The sequence below is a fragment of the Octopus bimaculoides genome, chromosome 11 (assembly GCF_001194135.2).
Source record: "Octopus bimaculoides isolate UCB-OBI-ISO-001 chromosome 11, ASM119413v2, whole genome shotgun sequence".
In the NCBI taxonomy this organism is placed as follows: Eukaryota; Metazoa; Mollusca; class Cephalopoda; order Octopoda; family Octopodidae; genus Octopus; species Octopus bimaculoides.
Genome location: NC_068991.1, coordinates 65,196,996 through 65,221,139, shown reverse-complemented (window position 1 = coordinate 65,221,139; position 24,144 = coordinate 65,196,996). Strand labels below are relative to the sequence as shown.

General features: G+C 37.4%; 1 protein-coding gene across 1 annotated transcript in view; it reads left to right on the top strand.

Moving 5' to 3' along the window:
* LOC106882850 (uncharacterized) overlaps positions 1-24,144 on the top strand; it is a 191,012-nt gene that overhangs the window by 41,651 nt on the left and 125,217 nt on the right. The window contains exon 3 of the mRNA XM_052971999.1: positions 10,437-10,557. Within this exon, the coding sequence (XP_052827959.1) occupies positions 10,437-10,557 (121 nt within the window). The remainder of the gene's footprint in view (positions 1-10,436; positions 10,558-24,144) is intronic.

Genomic DNA, 24,144 nt, shown 5'->3' with positions numbered 1-24,144 from the left:
ACTTGCTCAAGGTGCCACGCAGTGGGAATGAACCCGGAACCATGTGGTTGGTAAGCAAGCTACTTACCACACAGCCACTGTGTGTGTGTTTGTGTGTATATATTAGCTCCCATGCCAGTGGCACATAAAAAGCACCCACTACACTCTTGGAATGGTTGGCGTTAGGAAGGGCATCCAGCGCTGTAAAAATCTTACCAGATCAGATTGGAGTCTGGTGCACCCTCCTGGCTTGCCAGTCCTCAGTGAAACCGTCCAACCCATGCCAGCATGAAAAGCAGACGTTAAATGATGATGATATATGTGTCTGTGTGTGTGTTTGTCTCCACGACCACCTCCCATATTGTCTGACAACCAGTGTTGGTTTCTGTCTCCTGTAACTTAGCAATTCAGCCAAAGAGACCAATAGAATAAACACCTGACTTTCACATCACACCATACTGTGTTACAGTCCACCGTATGAGCCAACAAAGAGCCTATATGTGGTTGCCTGATTTGTTAGAGGTAGCAGCCTAATCTCCCACTAATTTCATTCTGTCATCTTGTATATGAAGCAGCAATAGAACACAAGCGATGATGTAGTCCTAGGTACACCCTCCTTTCAAGACCTGTCGGGAATGCCTTAGATCATTTATTTGCTTGATGAGAGTTGACCTACTTCTAAACAACAACAACTACACCACTACTACACTGTGCTACAATGCACCACAGCATTTCAGTTTACTCCTTTGTGCCTGTTTGAATGTGAGCAGTATGAAAGTCCTTCAGTGCAGACTTACAGCTGAGTGCTTCCACTCTGATACTCTCGTAGTGTATTGTATCGGTAGCTGGATCCTTGGTGGGCATTGATAGACTTTCTGTTGACTGTATAGATGAATAAAGGAGTGTATATATATTTAATAGAGCAATGAACTAAATAGTTTATGCATATTTCTTTTTCTTTTCTTTTTTGTATGAATAGTTGTTTGTGTATGTTTTTATGGATTGTGTTTCTGCTCTTTTGTGTGTATGTGTGCGCATGGAATGGAATAACTGTATAAACCAACAGATAAATATATAGATAAATGGCCAATACGACCTCTGAAACAAAACCTAGCACACTTTCAAACCTACCCTTTGTCAAGCTTCAGTAAATGCAACCCACATCATATTTACAGGTTATATTTACTAATGTGGGTCATTTCTTGTCTACTTTTTCGACATGAATCATTATGAAGGCACATACTTTCACTTTTGTCTTTGCACAAGTGGGCACATACATTGACATACTTCTTTGCATGCGCAGGCACATACATAGTCACATGTCTCTACGTGTGCTGGCACATACATAGACACATTTCTTTGCATATGTGTCTTTTACTATAGCTCTGAGCTGACCAATGTCTTTGTAAATGAATTTGGTTGACAGAAACTGTGTGGAAGCCTGTTGTGCATAAGTGTATATTTGTGTGTGTGTGTGTGTGTGTGTGTGTGTGTGTGTGTGTGTGTATTTGTCCCTACTGCTTGACACCTGTGTTGATTTGATTATGTCCTTGTAACTTAGCAACTTGGCAATAAAGACTGATAGAATAACTACCAGAATTTTAAAAAAGTAAATAAATACTGGGGTCAGTTTGTTAGATGAAAACCCTTCAAGATGATGTCCCAGCATGGGGCACTGCTTTAAAAGATTTCACTATTGTCTTGTTCCAGGTCAACTCTGACTGAGCAGACCTGTTATCAAAGTTGTTGCTGCTGGAATCTTCCTATCTTTCTAGGAGCATGTTCAGGATTGCATTGTCAAGTGTGTCCTATCTTTAAGACACTCTTGTTTCATGCTCACATGACCATACTTACCTGGTTATATGACTTATATCCACCTTCCTGTAACTCTTCTTTGCCATCATCTTCTTTCTTTTCCAATTGTAGTCATATATATCTTCTTAGTGGAAGACACCTATTTCTGTTTCCCTATCATACTTCAGTCATGACCTACCATAAAGTCACCTCTCTCCACTCAGTTTAGGGATGGTCTTGTCTTGCAAGTTGCTCGGTGACCTTAATAGTGCCAGTGCCACATAAAAGCACCCAGTGCACTCTATAAAGTTGTTGACATTAGGAAGGGCATCCAGCCATAGAAACATGCTAAAGCAGATGTTGGAGTTTTCCATTGCCAGGATGGAAAACACATTAAATGATGATTGGGTATGATTTTACTGGTGAAGGTGCATGGCTTAGGGGTTAGGGAATTCAGCTCACAATTGTAAGGTCATGAGTTTGATTCCCAGTGGTATGTTGTATCCTTGAGCAAGATCCTTTATTTCACATTGCTGCAGATCACACAGCTGGCAAGAATGAATAGCATCTGTATTTCAAAGGGCTGGCCTGTCACATTCTGTCATGTTGGATCTCTCTGAGAACTACATCAAGGGTGTGTGTGTCAGCCCCTTACACACTAATTTCATGAGCAAGTTGTTTCATTGACCAAATCAACTGGAACTCTTGTTGTCATGACCGACAGAGTGCAAATTTATAGTTTTGCTGCTATTTCTAGCTTATAGGCTCACTTGTTGACTTGTCTATTGTGTCTGTGGGTATTGTATATCAGTTAGCATGTTTGAATATAACACTATCACTTCTGTTTTACTTCTGTGCTACAGTAGTAAAGGAGGGTGTCTTGCTGTGAAAACACTTAGATGCAAGGACTGAGATTTACAAAATAAACACACACCCATCCTTGCACTGCACTTCAGTGACTTGGTATGGGACAAAGCAGTTTGAAATAGCAACCTTTATTATTTTTGTTTTAGGTTAATAATTTATTATGATTTAGTATTAATTGTAGCTAAATTAGTAGAGATAAACTGTTTACTTTATGAAAAGCTAAAATCTTTCCTCCTGTTCTCACTTCCTCTTCCATTCTTCTGAAGTTGAAATAAGTACTTGGTGTTTAACCCTGGGTCTGCTCTGATTGACCAGTGCTATGATCAAAGGCCTGCCAAGCCATGACCATTGCAACTTTTGGTTTCCTGAAGGAAGTTTGAACAAGGACCACATTATTCAATGTGTACCCCACCCAGCACCGTTAAAGTTTGATTTGAGGGAAATCCAGTTGCTATTTCTTATTTCTTTACTGCCCACAAGGGGCTACACACAGAGGAGACAAACAAGGACAGACAAACGGATAAAGTCGATTATTTCAACTCCAGTGTGTAACTGGTACTTATTTAATTGATCCCGAAAGGATGAAAGGCAAAGTTAACCTCGGCAGAATGAAAGTGTAATATTGTTGGTTTTAATCATTCTTAGTATTGTTAGGTATCTTTATTTATTTATTTATTTATTTTTTATCAGACCATAGAAAGGTGAATGGCAAATTTTGGGTTTAGTGAAATTTGAAATCAGAATGTATTGGAAACAAGACATTTTAGCTTCTTATGTTTCTTCTTTAACACATAACAACAACAGCAGCAACAACAACAATATATCCTGTCAGTAGGAACATTGGTCTACAGATCAAAAGAATGATAGGTTGCAGATAGAAAAGCTGCGTAAGATAAAAAAAAAGCTGCGTAAGATAAAAAACAATGTGAGGTAACTGTGTGTTCTTGGGGCATAAATGCTAAAGGAAGTGCGGTCTAGGGGATGCAAACACACACACACACACACACACACACATATGATGTGTGTGTTTACTTGCATACAGATAGGTGTGTGAATGTGAGTATATATGTATTTGTGTGTGAAGAGGGAATATTAAATTGTGATAGAAGAAGAGAGGGGATGGTGAGAGAAGAGGCTGTTTCAAAGGGACCAGGCAAGCTGGGGCTGCATTTTAAAAGGAGGGGTTTCAGTGCCATCACTGGAGGGTGCTGCTGTACATCTTTAGCTCTGTAAAGCCGGATGTAGTTTAGAAGGCTAAATGTAACTGATGCATGTATTGCATATTTCATTAGTTGTAAAACAACTGAGAAAAAATGTGTTTTAGTGGCAGGGGTCGGCTAGATTGCATTTTTTTTTTTTTTTGGTGAGGTTAATAAAGCTAATTTATGTATTGGATTAAATAATGTAGTTTTGATTGTGGGGCGGGTGGGAAGGAAGAGATTGAGGCTTTGTTTTTGAATCTATTGATGTCGACAAGAGTATAGCATTGTAAAACTGATGCAAAGATAACTTGAGTTTCATAAAACTTTAGTAGTTATAGAGGTACAGCCTTTTGAATAGATCAAGGAGCAAATTCCAATGTATTCCAAGTGTGACAATTTTCATCCCCTACTCCCACTTTTTTTAAAGGTTCATATGTGACTACATTATCTAATGGATGTTAAGGTGGCGAGCTGGCAGGATCGTTAGCATGCTGGGCAAAATGCTTAAGCAATATTTCATCTGTCTTCATGTTCTGAGTTCAAATTCTGCCGGGGTCAACTTCGCCTTTCATCCTTTCGGGCTCGATAAATTAAGTACCAGTGAAACACTGGGGTCGATGTAATCAACTGGTCCCCTCCCCCAAATTCCAGGCCTTGTGCCTATAGTAGAAAGAATTATCTAATGGATGTAAGATGGTGAGCCGAGAGAATTGTTAGCTATCAAGCTGCTTAGCAGTTTTGCTTGCAGCTCTTCATAGACTGAGTTCAAATGCTGCCTAGGTCAATTTTTCTTCTATCCTTTCAGGGTCAGTAAACTAAGTACCAGTTAAGCACTGGGGTCAATGTAATCGACTGACACCAGCCCCTAAAACATTGTTAGCCTTGTGCTGCTATTTCTCTTTAATGTTGAATGAAGATATAAAAGGTTCCTTCACTAGATAGGTAGCATAGTACAATGTCCATACTAAAGTTTGCATTCGAGCCTGTGTACTTAAATATCGGTCATTATCCATGATTGAATATGATACATTTAACTGCAATTGAACATCTCAATGTTTTGGGTTCAAATCTTGCTCGTTCTTCTTAGTTTTCATAAAGCAACTTTCAACATAGTATTTATTATCACTGCAGCTTTCGTACTGTATTTCATCATCATCATCATCATCATCATCGTTTAACGTCCACTTTCCATGCTAGCATGGGTTGGACGATTTGACTGAGGACTGGTGAAACCAGATGGCTGCACCAGGCTCCAATCTGACCTGGCAGAGTTTCTACAGCTGGATGCCCTTCCTAATGCCAACCACTCCGAGAGTGTAGTGGGTGCTTTTACATGCCACTGGCATGAAGGCCAGTCAGGCGGTACTGGCAACGGCCACGCTCAAAATGGTGTATTTTACGTGCCACCTGCACAGGAGCCAGTCCAGAGGCACTGGCAACGATCTCGCTCGAATGACTTTTCACGTGCCAGGAACGCGAAGCTGCGGCACAAGTGCCAGGAAGGCGACGCTGGTGACGATCATGCTCAAATGGTGGTGCCATTGCAGACGCTGAAACTTTAATCAAGCATGTGATTACAACTTGTCTTACAAGTCTTCTGAAACAGCAGCACCCCAGAAAAGTAGTGATGTGGTGGGTTGGGAGGGGATCTTCACCAGTGGATAATAAGTGTAAAAAGTTCACAAAGTGCATTTAATTATTTTGCCTTGTGGTAGAGAAATCTAAAGTTTCAGGTAGGATCTGTCTTTGGAGAAACAAAACTCTGTTACTACCACCACCATGATGATGGCAGCAACACCACCACCACCACCAGCAGCAGCAGCAGCAGCAGCGGCGGCAGCAGCAACAACTACATTTGTTCTGTTTTAGTTTTCATATTTATATGTAACTGACACTGATGATATTCAGTGCAATGTTCCTAATGTTGGGTTTGTTGATAAACACAAAATGTTGATAATACACGATATGAGCCACAGAGCAGCACCTGGCAGACCAGCTTACAAGCGAGCTCTTTACTTATTGTTCTTCTCCTCTCCCTCGTTTTCTTTCTCCCTCTCTGGATGCACACACGTTCAGTAAATTTGAAATGAAATCAATATTAATCTAGCTCTATCATCTGGAAATCCTGCTGGTTCTGTATATTATTTCAGGATTGAATATATTTTTAAAGTTGTATAAAGTGAACTTTGCATTTTCCTACTAGTGTTAAAGCAATTATGATTTTAGCAGTATTCTACCTAATAAATGATCATCCATGTGGACTCAGTTGATTGATAAGATAAAGCTATACATTTTCAATGTATATATATTTATAGTAAGAGGTGCAAATATGAGTTTTTTTTTGTTTTTGCTTTGTTAATGTTGGTTAACCTCAGGTCAACTGTAATCCAACAAATCTATGATAAAGATATTACAGCTGTTGCTTTGCATTTTTTTTTTTTGTTTGCCTTAATGTGTTTACCTTGGTGTATTAGTTTTATTCTTACCTATAGTGTATCTACGATTAGGCAATCCAATTTGTGGTTCCTTTTTTTTAAGATAGTAAGGTGTTATTTAAAGGATATTTAACTGCTATTTCTGGCATGTATTGCTACATAAACTTCCCTGTTGGCTCGTTTAAGTAAAAGCTCCTCTTAGTTTTCATTGAGCTGTTAACATTTCAGTGTTTAAATCATCCTCAAAAGCATCATCATTTAACGTCTGTTTTCCATGCTGGCATGGGTTGGGCAGTTTGTTGTTGTTGGCACTCCGTCGCTTACGATGTCGAGCGTTACAGTTGATCTGATCAACGGAACAGCCTGCTCGTGAAATTAACGTGCAAGTGGCTGAGCACTCCACAGACGCGTGTATCCTTAACGTAGTTCTTGGGGATGTTCAGCGTGACACAGTGTAACAAGGCTGACCCTTTGAATTACAGGCACAACAGAAACAGGAAGTAAGAGTGAGAGAAAGTTGTGAAAGAGTACAGAAAGGTTTGCCACCATCCCCTGCCGGAGCCTCGTGGAGCTTTAGGTGTTTTCGCTCAATAAACACTCAACGCCCGGTCTGGGAATCGAAACCGCGATCCTATGACCGCGAGTCCGCTGTCCTAACCACTGGGCCATTGCGCCTCCACGTGGGTTGGGCAGTTTAATAGGTGTACATCTGTCTGTCAGTGTGCGTGTGTGTGTATCACCCGGCATATAACCATCTCTTTCAATATATTGTTATCTGCACAGCCTGTTTTTCTGTTGTTTTACTCCACTCCAGTTTATGGCAGGTACATCTTCACATATTTTGTAACCCTTTTTGTATGACTTGTTTTGTATGTAATGGCAGATTTCTGAGAAAATTGGACAAAAGGACTTGTATTTTTTTTTTATTCTTTGTTTTAGATTAAAATTCTGCTGTGGTCATCTTTGTCTTTCAACCATCTTGGGTGGTAGGGAGGGGTGATAATGCTAAATAAGTATTGGAATGAGTCAATATAATAGACTGATCTTTTCTCTTAAACCTTGAGCTGTTGTGCTTATCTGTGTAAAGCAGCAAGCTGACAATTATTGCCACATTGGTAAAATGCTTAGCAACATTTCTTTCAGCTCTTTATGTCCTGAGTTCAAATGCAACTGAAGTTAGCTTTGCCTTTCAACCTTTCGGGTTTGATGAAATAAGTACCAGTTGAGCAGTGGGGTCGATGTAATCAACTTCCCTCTCCCTTCAAAATTGTTGGTACATGGCCAGCAAAAATTTAGAACGGAAAAGAAATTAGAAACTAAAAAAAAAAATAAAAAAAAAATTTATTGTTTATTGGGTAATTGGGTGGTGGGTTGATAAAATTGTTGACATCAGACAAAAATACTTTGTTGTATTTATTTTGGCTCTTTACATTCTGAGCTCAAAATCCCATTGAGGTCAACATCCCAAAGTCAGAAAACAGCATAGCTCCCATGACTTTCGGAAACATTTTTTCACACTCAGAGTTGCTGAAGCATGGAACAAACTTCCTGCATCAGTTGTTAGTTGCCAAGACATTGCATCCTTTAAAACCTCCATGCTTCCTGAAATTCGCCAACACTACACCTGATATCCACCCCTCCATATGCATGCACACATGTACATCATGACTCATACTGTCCTAACTTTTGTATATAATTCTATGTACTGTACATGCACCTTTGATGAGTTGTAGTGCACCAGAGCACAATACAAAATAATTTCATTATTATTATTATTATTATTATTATTATTATTATTATTATTGAGTGAGAGAGCAGTGCATGCCATCAAAGTGACACTGGGGTAAAATATACAAAGCCCAATATACCCATCATGACTACCCGTCTGATAAGGGTACACCAGGCACATGCATCACAACCATATGTGCGTTATTATTATTATTTATTCTTTCCTGGTTGATAAAATAAGGTACCAGTCAAATACTGAGGACTGATGGCATTGACTAACCTCCTCTTCTCAAAACTGCTGGGCTTCTGCCTAAATTCGAAACAATGTTTTTATCTTACTATTTTAACTCCCTAGTGTTTTTCTGCATAACGTGCTGCTTATATTAAAATAATATTTTTCGTAGAAATACACTAAACTGGAGATTTTTATATCAAGTTTTATCATAGTTACTTTGCTATCAACAAGTGCTAGTATGTACCAGTATAGGTGCTTATGCATGGAAGCACACAAATATGCGTAAATGTGTGTGTGTGTGTATTGCATAGTGAGGAACTTATTTTGAGTTAAGTTTTTAAGCACCAGGTTGCTGTATGGTGTAGAATATCTCACTTGATGGGTGGATAGGTTCTTTTTAACTTTGGTTGCCTTACTAACTAGAGGGAAAGGTAATATTTTACATGGAAAGTCTAAAATATGTTGTTTTCTGGGATTATGGCATACTTTGCACCAACTTAGTGTTATCATCAAGTCCAAAATGTCTGGATGGTTCTGTGTGGTTATAGCAAATGGTTCAGCACTATAATCAAATCCATGGTTCTTTTCTTTATGTCTCACCATAGATACAAGCATCAAACAATGGCTGAGCAGTTGGTCTCTCTTGTTGATTTTGATGAGAGAAAGAGAGGGGGTACATCATATTTATTCAAAACTATTTATTTGTAGTTTCTCTTTCCTGAACTCCAGGCAACTGATGTGATATTCAAAGCTTGCTTCACACTCCAATAGCAAACTCATCAAACATAACGACCCTTCTTACATATTGTTATGTATTCTTAGACAATATTACATTACTTTATGTTCTTTAGCCTTCCTAGTGAAAATCACTTAGAAATTATTTCAATTTTAGTTAGTTAATATTAGGAAGGGTACATCTGTTCATATAAAAATTCAAATTTGCTGAATTGGCAAACTCTTACTATTTGTCTGCATGCATACACGTGTGTGTGTTGGAGTGGGGCATGGATTTACTCAAACAAAAAGCTACCAACTTACGAGTGAGGGTAAGTGATGAGACAATGTGACATTCACGTCTTTCTTGGTGATTATGGCATTAGTGGAACATGTGAAGGACAATTTGTTTCAACTGGCAATTTATCTAAATTGGGTCACACACTTAGTGTTTGCTGCTTTACAGTATGTGTATGTATATACATATATATATATATATATATGTATATACAGAGAGAGAGAGAAATTATTTTGGTTGACTTTTTGCCGAGCATTTCACTATGAAAACAAATTTCCACCAGTGTCTTTTTCCATTCTAGAAAAATAGCTTCAGAAGTCCTTCCTTAACCCGTAATTCCCATACTGCTATTACAAACACTAAGGTCTCTGTGGTTCACAGTGAGTGTTAGCAATTGTTGGGTAATGTCAAAGGTTATCTAAATAGCTGTTAGCAGACTAGACATAGTAGCAGACAATATAAACTATACTTTCATTAATTATCTGTTTGCTAAAAGACCCAGTTTGGCTGCTGCTGCCAGTATGCATATCTTCATATCAAGACTTCAGAATGAGAGCTTAAATTTTATACACTTGAATAACCCTTTTGCGATGAGATTTCTAATGAAATACTCTTGTCTTCGGGTTTCAATTAATTTTGAAATTAATCAACAATTTGGAGACATTTAGTAAAATAACCAGTTTCTTACTAAGTATTTGGGAATATAACTTAATGAATTATGACTAATAAATACCCTCTCTCAAATTTGCTGGTCTTGTGCTTAAATCAGAAACCATGTACAAGTGGAACACTGGGGTTGATGTAATCGAGTTACCCCCACTGCTGTACTTGCTGGCCTTGTGCTAAAATCTGAAACGATTATTACCATTATGAAGGTGGCGAGCTGACAGAATCATTAGCATGCTGGGCAAAATGCTTAACAACATTTTGTCTGTCTTTACATTCTGAGTTCAAATTCCATCGAGGTCCACTTTGCCCTTCATCCTTTCAGGGTTGATTAATAAGTACCAGTTGAGCACTGGAGTTGATGTAATTGACTTACCCCTTCCCCAGATTGCTGGCATTGTGTCAAAACTTGAAATCAGTATTATTTTCATTATTAACTTATTAATAAATTATTTTCATTTATTTATTCATTATTATATTTATTTATTAATCATTATATTTGTTTATTGTTCTTCCAGCTGTGTTATCACCATCTTCTATCCACGTCGCAACAAGCAATCTCACATTTTCAATGCTTCCAAGAAAACCATTACTGCAGTTGCTTTTTCTGGAGATGGCAAACATCTTGTTAGTGGAGAGGTGAGTAACTAACTGTTTCTGTCCCCCCCCTCTCTCTCTCTCTCTCTCTCTCTTTTCTCTGTGATATGTATGAGTGCTGTGTGATGCTATTGTAAGTTCTATTACATGCAAAATCTGATTATCTTAAAAAATAATCTCCCTGTTCTCAAAATTAACCGTTATATCTATTTTTTTGTTACTTTCCTCTTGAGTACCACAGAAAGTAGATGGGATCTCATCTGATGTCTCATATTCTTTGACTCATTCCTAAAAGCCTAAATCTCACCTACTTAGCATTGCCAAACTTCCAGAAACCTACTCTTATTTTCCATCTTAATAGTAACTTGTGTCGTATGATAAAACCTTATCACTTTAGATAATCAACCACTTTCTTTCCAGGTAAAGAAAAGAAAGAAAAAAAATTGTAAGGAGAATTATTCTCATTATTATTGTGATTACATTTCAAGTATTCTAGCACCCTATCCAAACTAAAACTTACGAAGTTTGTAGTCTCCAAGTAATTCTCAGTCCATGCCAAAACCATTTACAAAAGGAAAAAAAAATTCAACTTGAAATGACTTGTATATTCATTCCAATTATGTTTTTGTCTCCACACCTATGTGTTTAGATTTAAATGGTTATGTCTTCATTAGACAGATGGATGAAGATAAAGACTCACTCAAGATTTTAAAAAAATATTTAGTTTCTAATGGTTTGTAATAAATTATAGATTCTATCTGTGATGCTGAGTTTTTGTGTTTTTTGATAGTCTGGTTACAGAATGTCACTAGACTTTTGTACTTAAAAACTGTTATTTTTATCATTGTTACTGCTGCCCAGCTAGGCATCGCTCTTTTATAATCTTGATATCATCAGTCTCCTCATGTTATATCTTATCGTTCCAATCTTGCACATTATCAATCTTTCAGTGAATACATTTAACAAGGAACTTAAAACTGCTCTCTAAGATTGAAGAGCAAGCTAGATTAATATTTTTTTCAATTTTTCATAGCCACACTTTTTTTTGGTTTAATGTTCTTTTGACAAAGTTACGAGTGATTCATTATAATTATGAACATAACAATTTTTTAAATGCTAGTATACTTGGCAGTACATTTGTTGGGTATTTTTTTTTTTTTACCTTTCATGTTAATTAGATTACTATCAACATTTGTATATTTTTGTAGCAGCAAGTCTATTGCAGAGATAAAAATTTAGATTACTTAATTACATTATTCCAGGCGGGAGTCTTACCTATTAAGATGGGGGGAAAAAAAACCCCAACCAAAAACAAAAAAAAACTGTAGAAATAAAATAAAAACTTGCTATATAGTTATTGTTGAAGAATGTGTAAAATTTCTTGCACATTACTCACTTTTATTCATGTTGATGGTTATTGTCTTTCTAAATATTTTTTTCACCTATCTTATTTTTTCCTTTTGCTGGCTTGATTTGAATCAAGATTTTCATAATCACTTTAACAAAATTTATTTTTTGTCCATGTAAAAATTACATGCATGTACAACAACATCTTAGCTTTTCTATCATGTTAGTCTGGGTTACATAAATATGCACAACATATATTAGATTAAGTATGTATAACATATTTCTACATATGTATCATGTTTGTAAGTTAGATAAAATGTTTGCAGTGATATATTGCTGTGTCTATGACATGTTAGTGTGGAGTTTAGCTAAGTGTACACAACATATTACTGTATCTGTATTGTGAAAGTATGGGTTAGATAAATATGCTGTAACATATTACTGTGTCCTTGTCATGTTAGTGTTAGTTTCCTTTATCTTTTACTAGTTTCAATCATTAGACTGTGGCCAAGCTGGGGTGCCAGTACTTACCCCCCCCTCCCCATCGTTTAATGTCTGATACTTATTCCATCAGTCTCTTTTATTGTATTACTCAGTTATGGACGTGTGAACTAACCAACACTGGTTGTCAAGCAGTGGAGGGATAAGCACAGTGACACACACACACACACATTTACACGCATGCACACGAACACACACACATACACAAAGTAATTCTCGAATGCAAGACTTCCATCTTCTAAGGGTCTTTACCTGATTTTCTAAGCTGTGTTCACAATCAACCTGCGTTCAAGAATTCCTTTATTTTCTATAGAGTACTGACTCACTCAGTGCTTCTAAGTATGTTTGCAATATCTATCTATCTGTCTGCCTACCCACAGCTATCTTGCATATGGACAGCTGTGTAATGAAGTGCTGATCTCTCGGTCTCTAACTGTGGAGGGAATCTGTGGAAGAGGTAGACCCAGGAAGACATGGGATGAGGTAGTGAAGCATGATCTTCGAATGTTGGGCCTCACAGAGGTGATGACAGTTGACCAAGACCTTTGACGATATGCTGTGCTTGAGATGACTTGTCAAATCAAGTGAAATTGTAGTTGTAGTCATTGGAGGTGTCATGCAAATGGCACTCGTGAAATAATGATTGTGACTGTTGCCGGTCGCATGATCTATGAATGGTGGGTGTGACAGAGGCGATGACAAGAGACCGAGACTGTTTGCCATATGCTGTGCTGAGAAGACTTGTTAAGCCAAGTGAAACTGTAGTTGTGGCAGTTGATGGTTAAGCCAAGTGAAACCGTAGTCATGGCCGTTGCCAATGTCATGTAAATGGCACCTGTGCTGGTGGCACATAGAAAGCATCCATTACTCTTGAAGTGGTTGGCATTAGGAAGGGTATCTGGCCATAGAAATTATGCCAAATCAAACTGGAACCTGGTGCAGCTCTCCAGCTTACCAGTTCCAGTTAAGCCATCTAACCCATGCCAGCATGGAGAGCAGATGTTAAATGATGATGATGCTCATCATTATCATCATCGTTTAACGTCCGCCTTCCATATATATATATATATATATATATATATATATATATATATATATACATACATATATACATGACTGGCTTCTACACAGTTTCCACCTACCTAATTCACTTGCAAGGCATTGGTTGGCCTGGGCTATAGCAGTCTTCTACTTACACAAAGTGTTGCTCGGCATGGAGAATGGCCATTAAATGATGACAATGAAGAATTATGTATCTTCAGACTTGGGTATAAAGGTCCATGATTTCTGATGCCTGTAGGTAAGGCACTAGGAGAGAGAGAGAGATAGAGGGGAACTGTCAGTGTATGGTGTGGAAAAGAGATTATCTTAAGTTTTGGACTGGGTTGTATGTCTTAGAGAAATAAGGTCAGGCATGGTAGATGCAGAAGGTCAGTTTTTGATGATGATCAACAAAAATAATAACCAGAATTTAAGGTGAGGAGTGGTCTTTGTCAGCAAACAGCATTTACATAAAAAGAGGTAGTAAACTGTATTGGTTTGCCACATGATAAAGGAGTAGGTGTGGTTGTATGGTAAGAAGCTTGCTTCCCAACCACATGGTTTCAGGTTCAGTTCCACTGCATGTTTGTCTACCCACCACTGCTTGACAACTGGTGTTGGTGTGTTTGTGTCCCTGTAACTTAGCAGTTTGGCAAAAGAGACTAATGGAATAAGGAATGTGACCTTAGAACCAAGGGAGCGACAGCCTGAAAATGTTTGGGAACCACTGCCCTAGAACATTCTGTAACTGTAACTGCATGGTTGTACTCTTTTACAACTATTAAATATCAAGGCAAGGAGACAGTAACACATACACATGATAGGCTTCATTCAGTTTCCATCTACCAAATCCACTCACAAGGCTTTGGTTGGCCTGAGGCTATAGTGGAAGACACTTGCAGAGAATGTAAAATAAAAATAAATCGGACCAACTATAAAACAAAGATGACATTATTAAAGTTAGACAACTATAAAAGAAACCATCCACTTCATTGAATTTCATAAACTGCTTCAGAATGACCTTGAAGCATAATTATTTAACCGTTTTGATGGAGCACCGCCTTAAGTCGAGCAAATCGACTCCAGGACTTAGTCTATGTAAGCCTAATACTTATTCTATCAGACTCTTTTGCCGAACTGCTAAGTTGCAGGGACACACCACACTCGGCTGTCAAGCGATGCTGGGAGAACAGACATAAACATATACACATATATACATATATACGACGGGCTTCATTCAGTTTCCGTCTACCAAATCCATTCACAAGGCTTTGGTCAGCACGAGGCTATAGTAGAAGACAGCTGCCCAAGGTGCCACACAGTGGGAATGAACCTGGAACCATGTGGTTGGTAAGCAAGCTACTTACCACACAGCTACTCCTGCACCTTAATTATTTTCAAAATTAATTGAAATGAAAGCAATGTATTTTGATAGAAATATGGTAATGAAATGGTTAAAGAAATGTAAAATGAGAAGTAGCACTGTTGTGTTGGATGTATTCTGAAGTGTAGCAGCATTATACAAGAACATATTGGGAGTCAGTGACGTAAACTTTTTAATATTGCAGTTTGCAGTTATGTAGAGATAGCTACCAGTAGATTGTTGAACAATGTTGGCCAACTATTCAACATTCATACACACACACACACCACTGCCGTCACTACCACTACCACCAAAGTTGCTGTTGCTCTAAGAATAGAGTTGACACATTGGATTCTTTTTATGCATGACTTCTTTTTGGAATGAACGTTTCTTTCCTAATCTTTTTTCACTTCAACTCCCTCTGATCAGTCTTCTTTCTTTTCTGTTTTTTCTCGGTGTGTTGTTCTCTGTGTCTATATCTGGGTTGTTGTTATTTTCTTCCTCTCTTGTACGAGTGTGTGTGTTCTTGCTTGGAGATAACAAGATATAGAGATTAAACATTCCTCACATGAAAAAGGGATGTATTCTTAGGTTTGTGTGCGTTTTGGGGGGTTTCTGTTATGTAGTTATACCTTGAAAAGTACATGGCTCAACATAAAACATAATTATGATTCTTCAAGTTTGATAGGATTATTGAGAATATTTGGTTGCAGAACCATTTCTTCATGTTTTTAAGTGTTAAAAGGTTCTATAAATTTGAGAGATTTTGAATAAAAATGTTGCAGCAGGTGTGTTTTTTTTTAATCATGTAACTATCTTTAACCTAAGGCATCCTGCTAGCTGAGCCAGTCTTTGATTCATTTTACTGTTACCGTTTGTACCTGAACAAGGAAGGAATTGTAGTAGCTCACAACTTGGGTAACTGGACAAATCCCATCCTATCAGCTGCAGAAACTATGCTAAACATTAAATATCTTACCAACCTGTGTCCTCACTGTATTTGGCTTCTAGCTCAGGTGAGGAAGTAATTTACACCTGTTGTTAGTGTAGGTTTCTCATCAATGGATAATGTAATCTTAGATACCTTATGTCTAAAAATAAAACTTGATGGTTACAGCTGTTATGAATTTGATCATTAGATCTTAGGGCTGAACAATAACAACAAGTAATCATTGTCATCATTGTTTTAACATGCACTTTTCCATGCTGGTATGGGTCGGACAGAATTTGTTGAGGCAAATTTTCTATGAGTGGATGCCCTTCCTGTTGTCAACCATCACCTGTTTTCCAAGTAAAGCAATATTTCCCCATGGCCAGACATGTTTCCACAAAAAATTGGAAGTGAAGGATACTGTTTGTATGATGGTTGTACTCTTTTACAACTATTAAATATCAAGGCAAGGAGACAGTAACACATACACATGATAAGTTTCATTCAGTTTCCATCTACCAAATCCACTCACAAGGCTTTGGTTGACCTGAGGCTATAGTGGAAGAGACTTGCCCAAAGTGTCACACTATGAGACTCAACCAGGAACCATGTGGTTGGGCAGCAAACATCGTTACCACACAGCCATGCCTGTCATCATTTGCAATGGCTGAGACTCCTTGTATATCTGATATCAGCAGTGTGGTCTGTATGGAGTATAAATAGTCAGAATTTAGAGTTTAATAGACCATCATATGTGGGAGATAGGAAGGGAGTTGAAGGAGGCACCTCCTGAAGTATTTGATACGGGTTTTAGGGAGAGAGACATGTGAAACGTTCATGCAGAGAGAAAGGTAGAATGAGTAGGTGTGTGGGTAGTAGTGGAGTACAGCCTGTTGTTACAGTTCTTATTGATCTCACACTCGTACTTCTGATAGTTTACACCAGCAGTTAATCCTAACTACAACATATCTTAGAAGCCACACTAACCTGCCATGACCTGCTTCACTATAAACTGTGCTATAAAATAGATTCTTAGACCTCAGTGGTCTACAATTAGGCAGGATTAACTTAGTTGTTGTTGCTTATAGTAAACTGCCTCAGGCAATGTGTGTGTGTATGATGCAAAGGAATTATTTGTAGAGAACAGTCTTCTGTTTTTCCTTCAATAGAATGCTGGTCTGTTATCTACTGCTTGTAGCAATTCTCTCTCAGCTTCTTTTCTTAGCATCCCTATTCTTGATGTTTGTTGTTATTAGAATGTTGACTGAAGGAAAAATGTATTAGCATGTAATTATGGTTGCACTTCACATATATAGTATTATGAATTGAAAAACTAAGCAGCTGAGATTATCCAAGCAATTAACAAATGAAAAATAAGTACCAGTTAAATACTAAGGAGCAGTGTGACTGATTTTTTTTCCTCTCACAATATTTGCCATCCAAAATCTATGCCAAAAATTATTACTTTTGTTGTGATTACTAGCATGATAATAATTAAGAATGATTAGTATTTGCTTGGTAGATTTGGTTAAGTTGCAGATATAATACCTTGGGGTATTTAGTTATGTCCTGAGTTGTGCTTGATCTTTCAGTGTTTGAAGGTTGATGAAATAAAATACAAGTCAAATGCTGGAGTCAATATAATAGAGTATACCCTCTCCAAATTTGTGGCATTGGGCCTCAGTTGAAAATCATCATTTAACATACATGTTCCATGCTGATATGGGTCGGATGGTTTGACAGGATCCAATGTGTCCAAAGACTGCATCAAGTTCCAGTGTCTGTTTTGGCATGGTTTTTATGGATGGATGTCCTTCCTAACACCAACCACTTTACAGTTGGACTGGGTGTTTTTGTTTTTTTTTCCTATACCACTTGCACTATTGAGGTCACTATGCAGTTCATGGGATCATTGCTATTTCCACTTGATTTATTGTAATGGCTGAAGCAGTAGAGAAATGGATTAAGGGCTTGACGAAAACTTAACTTCTTTTTTTAAATTGTATTTTCTGAATTCAAATCCCTCAGTGGATACCAGTTACCGCTGTACCATAATTGCTGTTTTTAGTCTACTGCACAGCATCTTGTACAAATGTCTTGAGAAAATACCATGTGAGTGAAAGTGAAAGTTGGTAAATGGGCACTGTAAAGTTTGATATAGTTGTGTATAACTGCTGTATGTGGTTTTATTTGGATTAATCCAGAGCCTTTGATAGGGTTGACCATCAGTACTTGGTGGCAGCCCTCAGTAATTCAGAATGTACAATATGATTGGTTAGCTTATTCGTTGTTGGTTGACAGTATTGCAGAAACAGTAACATAACCAACTCTGCTGTTCCGAGGCTGTTTCCAGAAGCAAGTGCTCAGCCTTCAATACACTTACCACTTCTCCACTTATGGATATGCCACAAAGGAAAGATTCATCAGTACATTTTCAGTTTCCTAGCACCCCTTGCTCTCCACCGTTTCAGTGTACAAAAATCTGTTCTATCTCTTACTCTCAAACACACCACTATAGTATACACACCAGTGAAAATTACACTATAAACACACACACATGCACACATTCTCTCTCTCTTTTTTTTCTTAAGTGTTCTACCCCCATACACCAGTATTACAACAACCTCTACTCCTCTAAACATCCAGTGCTTCCATATCTTCTCTTATTCTCACTTCTTGTGTTTCATCCTATTCCATCGGTGGGTACTCAACTAAATAATTTTCTCAATTGTTCCTTCTCGGAACCGTAACCTTCAGAAATTCCTTCTTTGACCAAGTTTTACGCATAGACACTTAAAAATTCCAAGCTGAACATCAACCATATTGATTTCAACAAGTCTGGTAAAGAATAGAAATGCCTTGAGTACCTCTCTGTTGCCTTTAACTGAACTGATCCTTCTCTAAGCATTTACAACATCACAGTTCGTTCACTGTGTATGCACATAACCACACAACCATTCATGTGTGCATACCCTCTCACACATTATATACACACACACACACACATGTATACATAAATGCATATATGTACACACACTCAAATACATTTTAAAAAAATTACTTTTTATGGCTTAACCAGAGGAGGAAAAATAATGTCATGACCTTTTTGTAGGGTCTACAAGACTCATATAGGAAAGAGAAAGTTATCCTGAGTCATTGGGTTCATAGATCTGTCCGGAATGTTTCCAGCAGAGTGGACCCTATTAAGGGCATCCAAGCAGCTCAATGGTAGATGTTAAACCAAGTGACAGATGATATCTATCTGCCTGCTAGCCGTTTCTTTCCCTTCTGTCTGTCTATCTGTCTGTCTGTCTCTAACACACACACACACGCACACACACACACACACACACTCACACACAAACACACACTCTCTCTCACACATACACACACCACACGCACTCTTGTATTATATTCTGTCTCTCCACATAGGTCATGTAATTAGACTCTGTTTTCATGCATGCACATATATATAATCTATCTTTTACTTGTTTCAATCTGTGGCCATGCTAGAGCACTGCCTTAAAGAATCTTTAGTTGACTGAATCGACCCAGTACTTTTTTTTCTTAAAGCCTGGTATTTATTCTATTGGTCTCTTTTGTTGAACTGTGAAGGTAAGAGAATGTAAACATACCAACACCAGTTGTCAAGTGGTGATGGTGGTGGACACACACACACAATGTGCTTCTTTCAGTTTCCATCTACCAAATCCATTCACAAGGCTTTGGTCAGCTTGAGGGTATAGAAGACACTCACCCAAGGTGCCATACCGTGAGACTGAACCTGGAACCATATGGCTGGGAAGCAAACTTCTTACCACACACCCATGCCTGCCCTTATATATATATATATATGTCTCAGATTGGAGCCTGGTGCAGCCTTCTGGTTCGTCAGCCCTCAGTCAAACTGCCCAACCTATGCCAGCATGGAAAGTGGATGTTAAATGATGATGATATATATATATATATATATAAAACATATTATATGGATTCATAACAAACACATTTGATTGGGTTAATTTAATTCTGTGGGAGTATATGTGTGATTGTGGATGGACAGATGTGTATATGAGCTTTTTCTTTTCTTTTCTTTTTTTTTTGTGTGTGTGTGTGTGTGTTTGAATGCATCTGTATTTAAAGGTGTATTTCCATTTTTTTCTAAACAGTAAGTGCCCACTTTATTTCACTTATGTTTTGTATATCTTCACAAACACTCTGTAATTTTGTGTTTGTATATATGTATATGTTGTGTAGGTGTGTGTGTGCGCATGCACACACACACACACACACACACACACACACACACACACACACACACACACTATACTTAAAGAGAAATGCATGCAGCTTTTTTACACATACATTCTTATGCATATGTATAGGTATGTATGTGCTATATATACACACTGACATGCACATACACGTGTTAACACTTTTTCCTTTTCATTTATTTCTTCTGGAAACTTTTAACTAAAAGATTTTAAGGGCATGAGATAAGTCAGTGACTTTTGAATTAGTCTGCCTATAAATGGAGCAGAAAATACCGAGTGGAAGGTGTAAAACAGCTAATTGCTAACATATGGATCTCCCTTTTTTTTCTCCTCTACCTTTCTGTCATCCCTTACCTTGTCTTAACAGGGAATTCCAAACTTGTGATATATTTGTCAGCTTTTATAGGGTGCCATCATTGGGTAAGTGAAGCAAGTAGAGAGAGAGAGAGAGAGAACTTGAAGAATCTTTGAAGAATCTACAAGAATCTTGAAAGTCTCTTTATGATATTTACTTTAGGACGGGATGTAAGGAAGGGAAGTTAATGAGATTAGCATTGAGGAAAACCTTACTTCACTGATCATTGGTTGAATGTGGGGCGGTAAGGCATCAAATGGGAGAAAGATAGAAGAAGGTTAGGTAGGTTAATGGGTGGCACGAGACTAATGGGGAGGAGGAAGTGTTCGTGGGGGAGAGGAAGTTTTGGTTTTTATTATTGCTGTTATACTGTTAGTAGGGGTTCTTTTGTGTTCTGTATGAAAAATGTATGGTCTGGGGGATAAGTTTACCTGGAATATTGGTTTTGATTATGTGTAGTCATTGTGGAGTTTCTGGACAACAGTATGTATAAGGTTGCACACTTCTATTCCTCTTCACTCCATCTCTCTTTTGATCAAAGTAAGGTGTCTATCTGGCAGGGTTTAACTTGCATATAATGGGGCTAATGTGGAAAAATATGAGGCCACAAATGACTTCCACACACCTCATAATTTCAAAGCAATGGTATGTGGGTCAATTGAGATAATATATTAAGTTGTTACAGAAATTTGGTTGTTGTTTTTTTAAATTCTATTTCTTGCCACTCCCCCATCATTTGTCTGAAAAGAGGTAAAATTTATCCAAATTTCAAAAACAATAAGCAAAAGTTGTAGAGGAAGAATAGAACTAAAATAAAGAACAAAAAAAAAACCCCGTTTATCACTATAATAAAAATATTTTTCATGTTAAATAACATTGGAAAGAATTTAAATAATTGGAAAAGAAAAACGCAAAAAGCAAATGAAATTATTTGACAACCCAACAGAATAAAGAATTCTGCCTGTGGATTTGCTCTCACGAACATTTAGTTCACTGCTTTAAATACATTACACCAGCTTACCTTTGTAGTGGAACTATAGTAATGTGAAATAGAATAGTCTACAGATGGATGTTCTACTAGCCTGGTGGTTTTCAGTTGTGGCCCAGTGAGCCATATGCAGCCCTCAAGCATATTCTTGGTGGCCCTTGATGGTCTTTCCCCTACAAATATAAATTTTTCTTTGACTTGTGTTTTTTACTTATTTGGTGTGCCCCCCCCCCATCCAGGTTTGGGATCTGGCTCAGATTATTTATAAAGGTTGAGATCCACTGATCTAGACAGTCTAAGGTGTAGACAGGATGTCAGGTATAAAGGTACTAATACAAGGTAAGGTGTAGGGGTACCTGAACAGGGTAAGATGTAGAGATATACAAAGAGTGTGACATGTAGAGTCATGTGGAGAGGGTATGATGTAGGTTGATTACTATTTCAATTTGTGTAGTAATACTGTTGTGACTATGTTCTATTATAATTACTAATACACTCCTCATCTAGAAGTTGGGTGAAGGGGTAGTAATCTGTATTTTCTATCAAACCTGGGTCAGTAAAGAATGGCTCTATTTTAATGTTGAGAAACATTGAAAATCTGTGAGGAAATATCATTTTACTCATTAGACATTTTTATGAAAATCTTAATTGATTAAGGTTATGAAAATAATTGTTAATTAATTACACCAAAATTCCAGGGTAAAGTTGTACGCACATATCACCCATTGACTGCAAGGCTTAGATTAAAAAAAAGAGAAAAAAAGGTTTGGATTTGGTTTTATCTTCAAGTATGATGTTATTGGTTGACTTGTTATTGGTCGTGTAAGAAAACAATTGTTGATCTGATGTTGGTACTATGAGAAGACAATTGTTGATTTACTATTGGCCCTGAAATAGAATTGGATTCTTGTATTAAAAAGGAGGAAATACTTAGTGTTCTATTGAACACAGTAACTTGCTGAACTTAATGAGATTGTACCTGAAAGAGGAATTACCATATTCTGTGGCATAAAAGGCACTACCCCCACAAAAATTTTTAAAAATCAAAACAAATCTCAGAATCACCCAAGGTCCTATATGTGAAATTGGACCTATATTACATGCTTTAAGGCAATAAAACCTTTTTTTTTCCTAAATATGTGCTGTTGAAATTGGGGTACGTCTAATATCTTATTTAATGCAGTGTTCTATTGGTTATGTCCTTTAGCATTCAGATTACTCTGTCAGATATAATACTTATTTATTCATTGTTTTGAATTTACCATGTATTAACATGTGGCTTTGAGGCTTTGATGATGTGACTGTTTAGTTTTAGAATGTAGGGTAGGTGTGAGAGGGTGGATGTGGCCAGGTTGAACATGAAACAAGTAGAATATTTTGGCCTGATATGGCTCGTTTAAATGCTAAAGGGTTAAAGTAATGAAGTATGACTGCCAGTTGGTGCCTATTTACATTTAGGTAGCCTGAGCAATGTAATCCTTGCTCATCAGTACTGATCTAAGAAGGTATAGGAATAACAGAATCCTGTTCAATTTAGGAAAAGTTTGTCATCTGGTTTTACTTCATACCAAGATGGCAAAATAATAGCTATTATTTCTACCAGCTTTTCTATGTTACTCGAATGCATTGCCTGCTGCTGAAGTCGTTCTGAACCTATTAACTGCAATATTACTGTAAACTTACAGACATGCTTCTAAACATTCATCACAACATTAGCTTGCTTGCTTACATGGTACAGCATTTCTAGTAATTTATTTTACATTCTGAACTTACTCCCACCCTCCACTTTTTGCAGTTTTAATTCATCACTTAATGTTTCTCGTGTTTATATTTACATCTTGACTTGCCACTGTAATGTTGCCATATTCCCTGCTTTCCTCTGTAGACTATGTATTAACAGCTAATAATATTTAAACATTTATTCTGAAGTTAAATGGAAAATTTATTACAATAAATATAAGGTTTTATAAAACTGTTGTTTTAGTTATTACCATATTTGATGCCTTAAAAGACACAGGCATATTAGATGTGTCCAAATTTCAGCAGCACATATTCAGAAAAAAATGTTTTTAGTGCATTGAAGCATGTAATATAGGTTCAACTTTGTGTAATGTCCTGAGTTGATTTTTGAAGCATTTTTGGTGGGAGGAAAAAATGTGCATTGTATATGCCATCAAATCTGGTAACTATTATCCTCTAGCATTTAAACTGGCCTTAATCTAGCCAAGATATTCTACTTGTTTTATATTAAAACTAACCAGGTCTGGCCTCTTACACTTACCTACCATGTCATTCTAAATGTAAGCAATTGCATCATTGAAATCTCAAAGCTATGAGGATAATACATGATTAAGTCAAAACAATGTGAAGGGAAGTTATAGAAGAGGGAGGCCCAGGAAGAGATGGAATGAAGTAATGAAGGCTGATCTCAAAACGCTGAGTCTTACAAAGAAGATGGCAGAGGACAGAGACATGTGACACGTTGCTGTACTCAAGAAGACCTGCTCACCACAACAGAATCGAGACCCTAAAACCAAGGTGCCACATGAAAAGCACTGTTGCTAGTGCTATGTAAAAAGCACTGGTGATGGTGCCATGTAAAAAAAATCACTCTGTAAAGAGGTTGGTGTTAAGAAGGACATTCAACCATAGAAACCAAGCCAAAACAGATTATGAAACCTTGTACTGCCCCTGGCCTTGTTAGTTTCTGTCAAGCCATTCAAGCTTGGAAAATGAGTGTTAAATATTGATGATGATACATTCGACACAATAAGTGGGATGCTAAAGGATTAAAATAAGCAAGATATTTCTCTTTGGGTGAGAAACACTTGA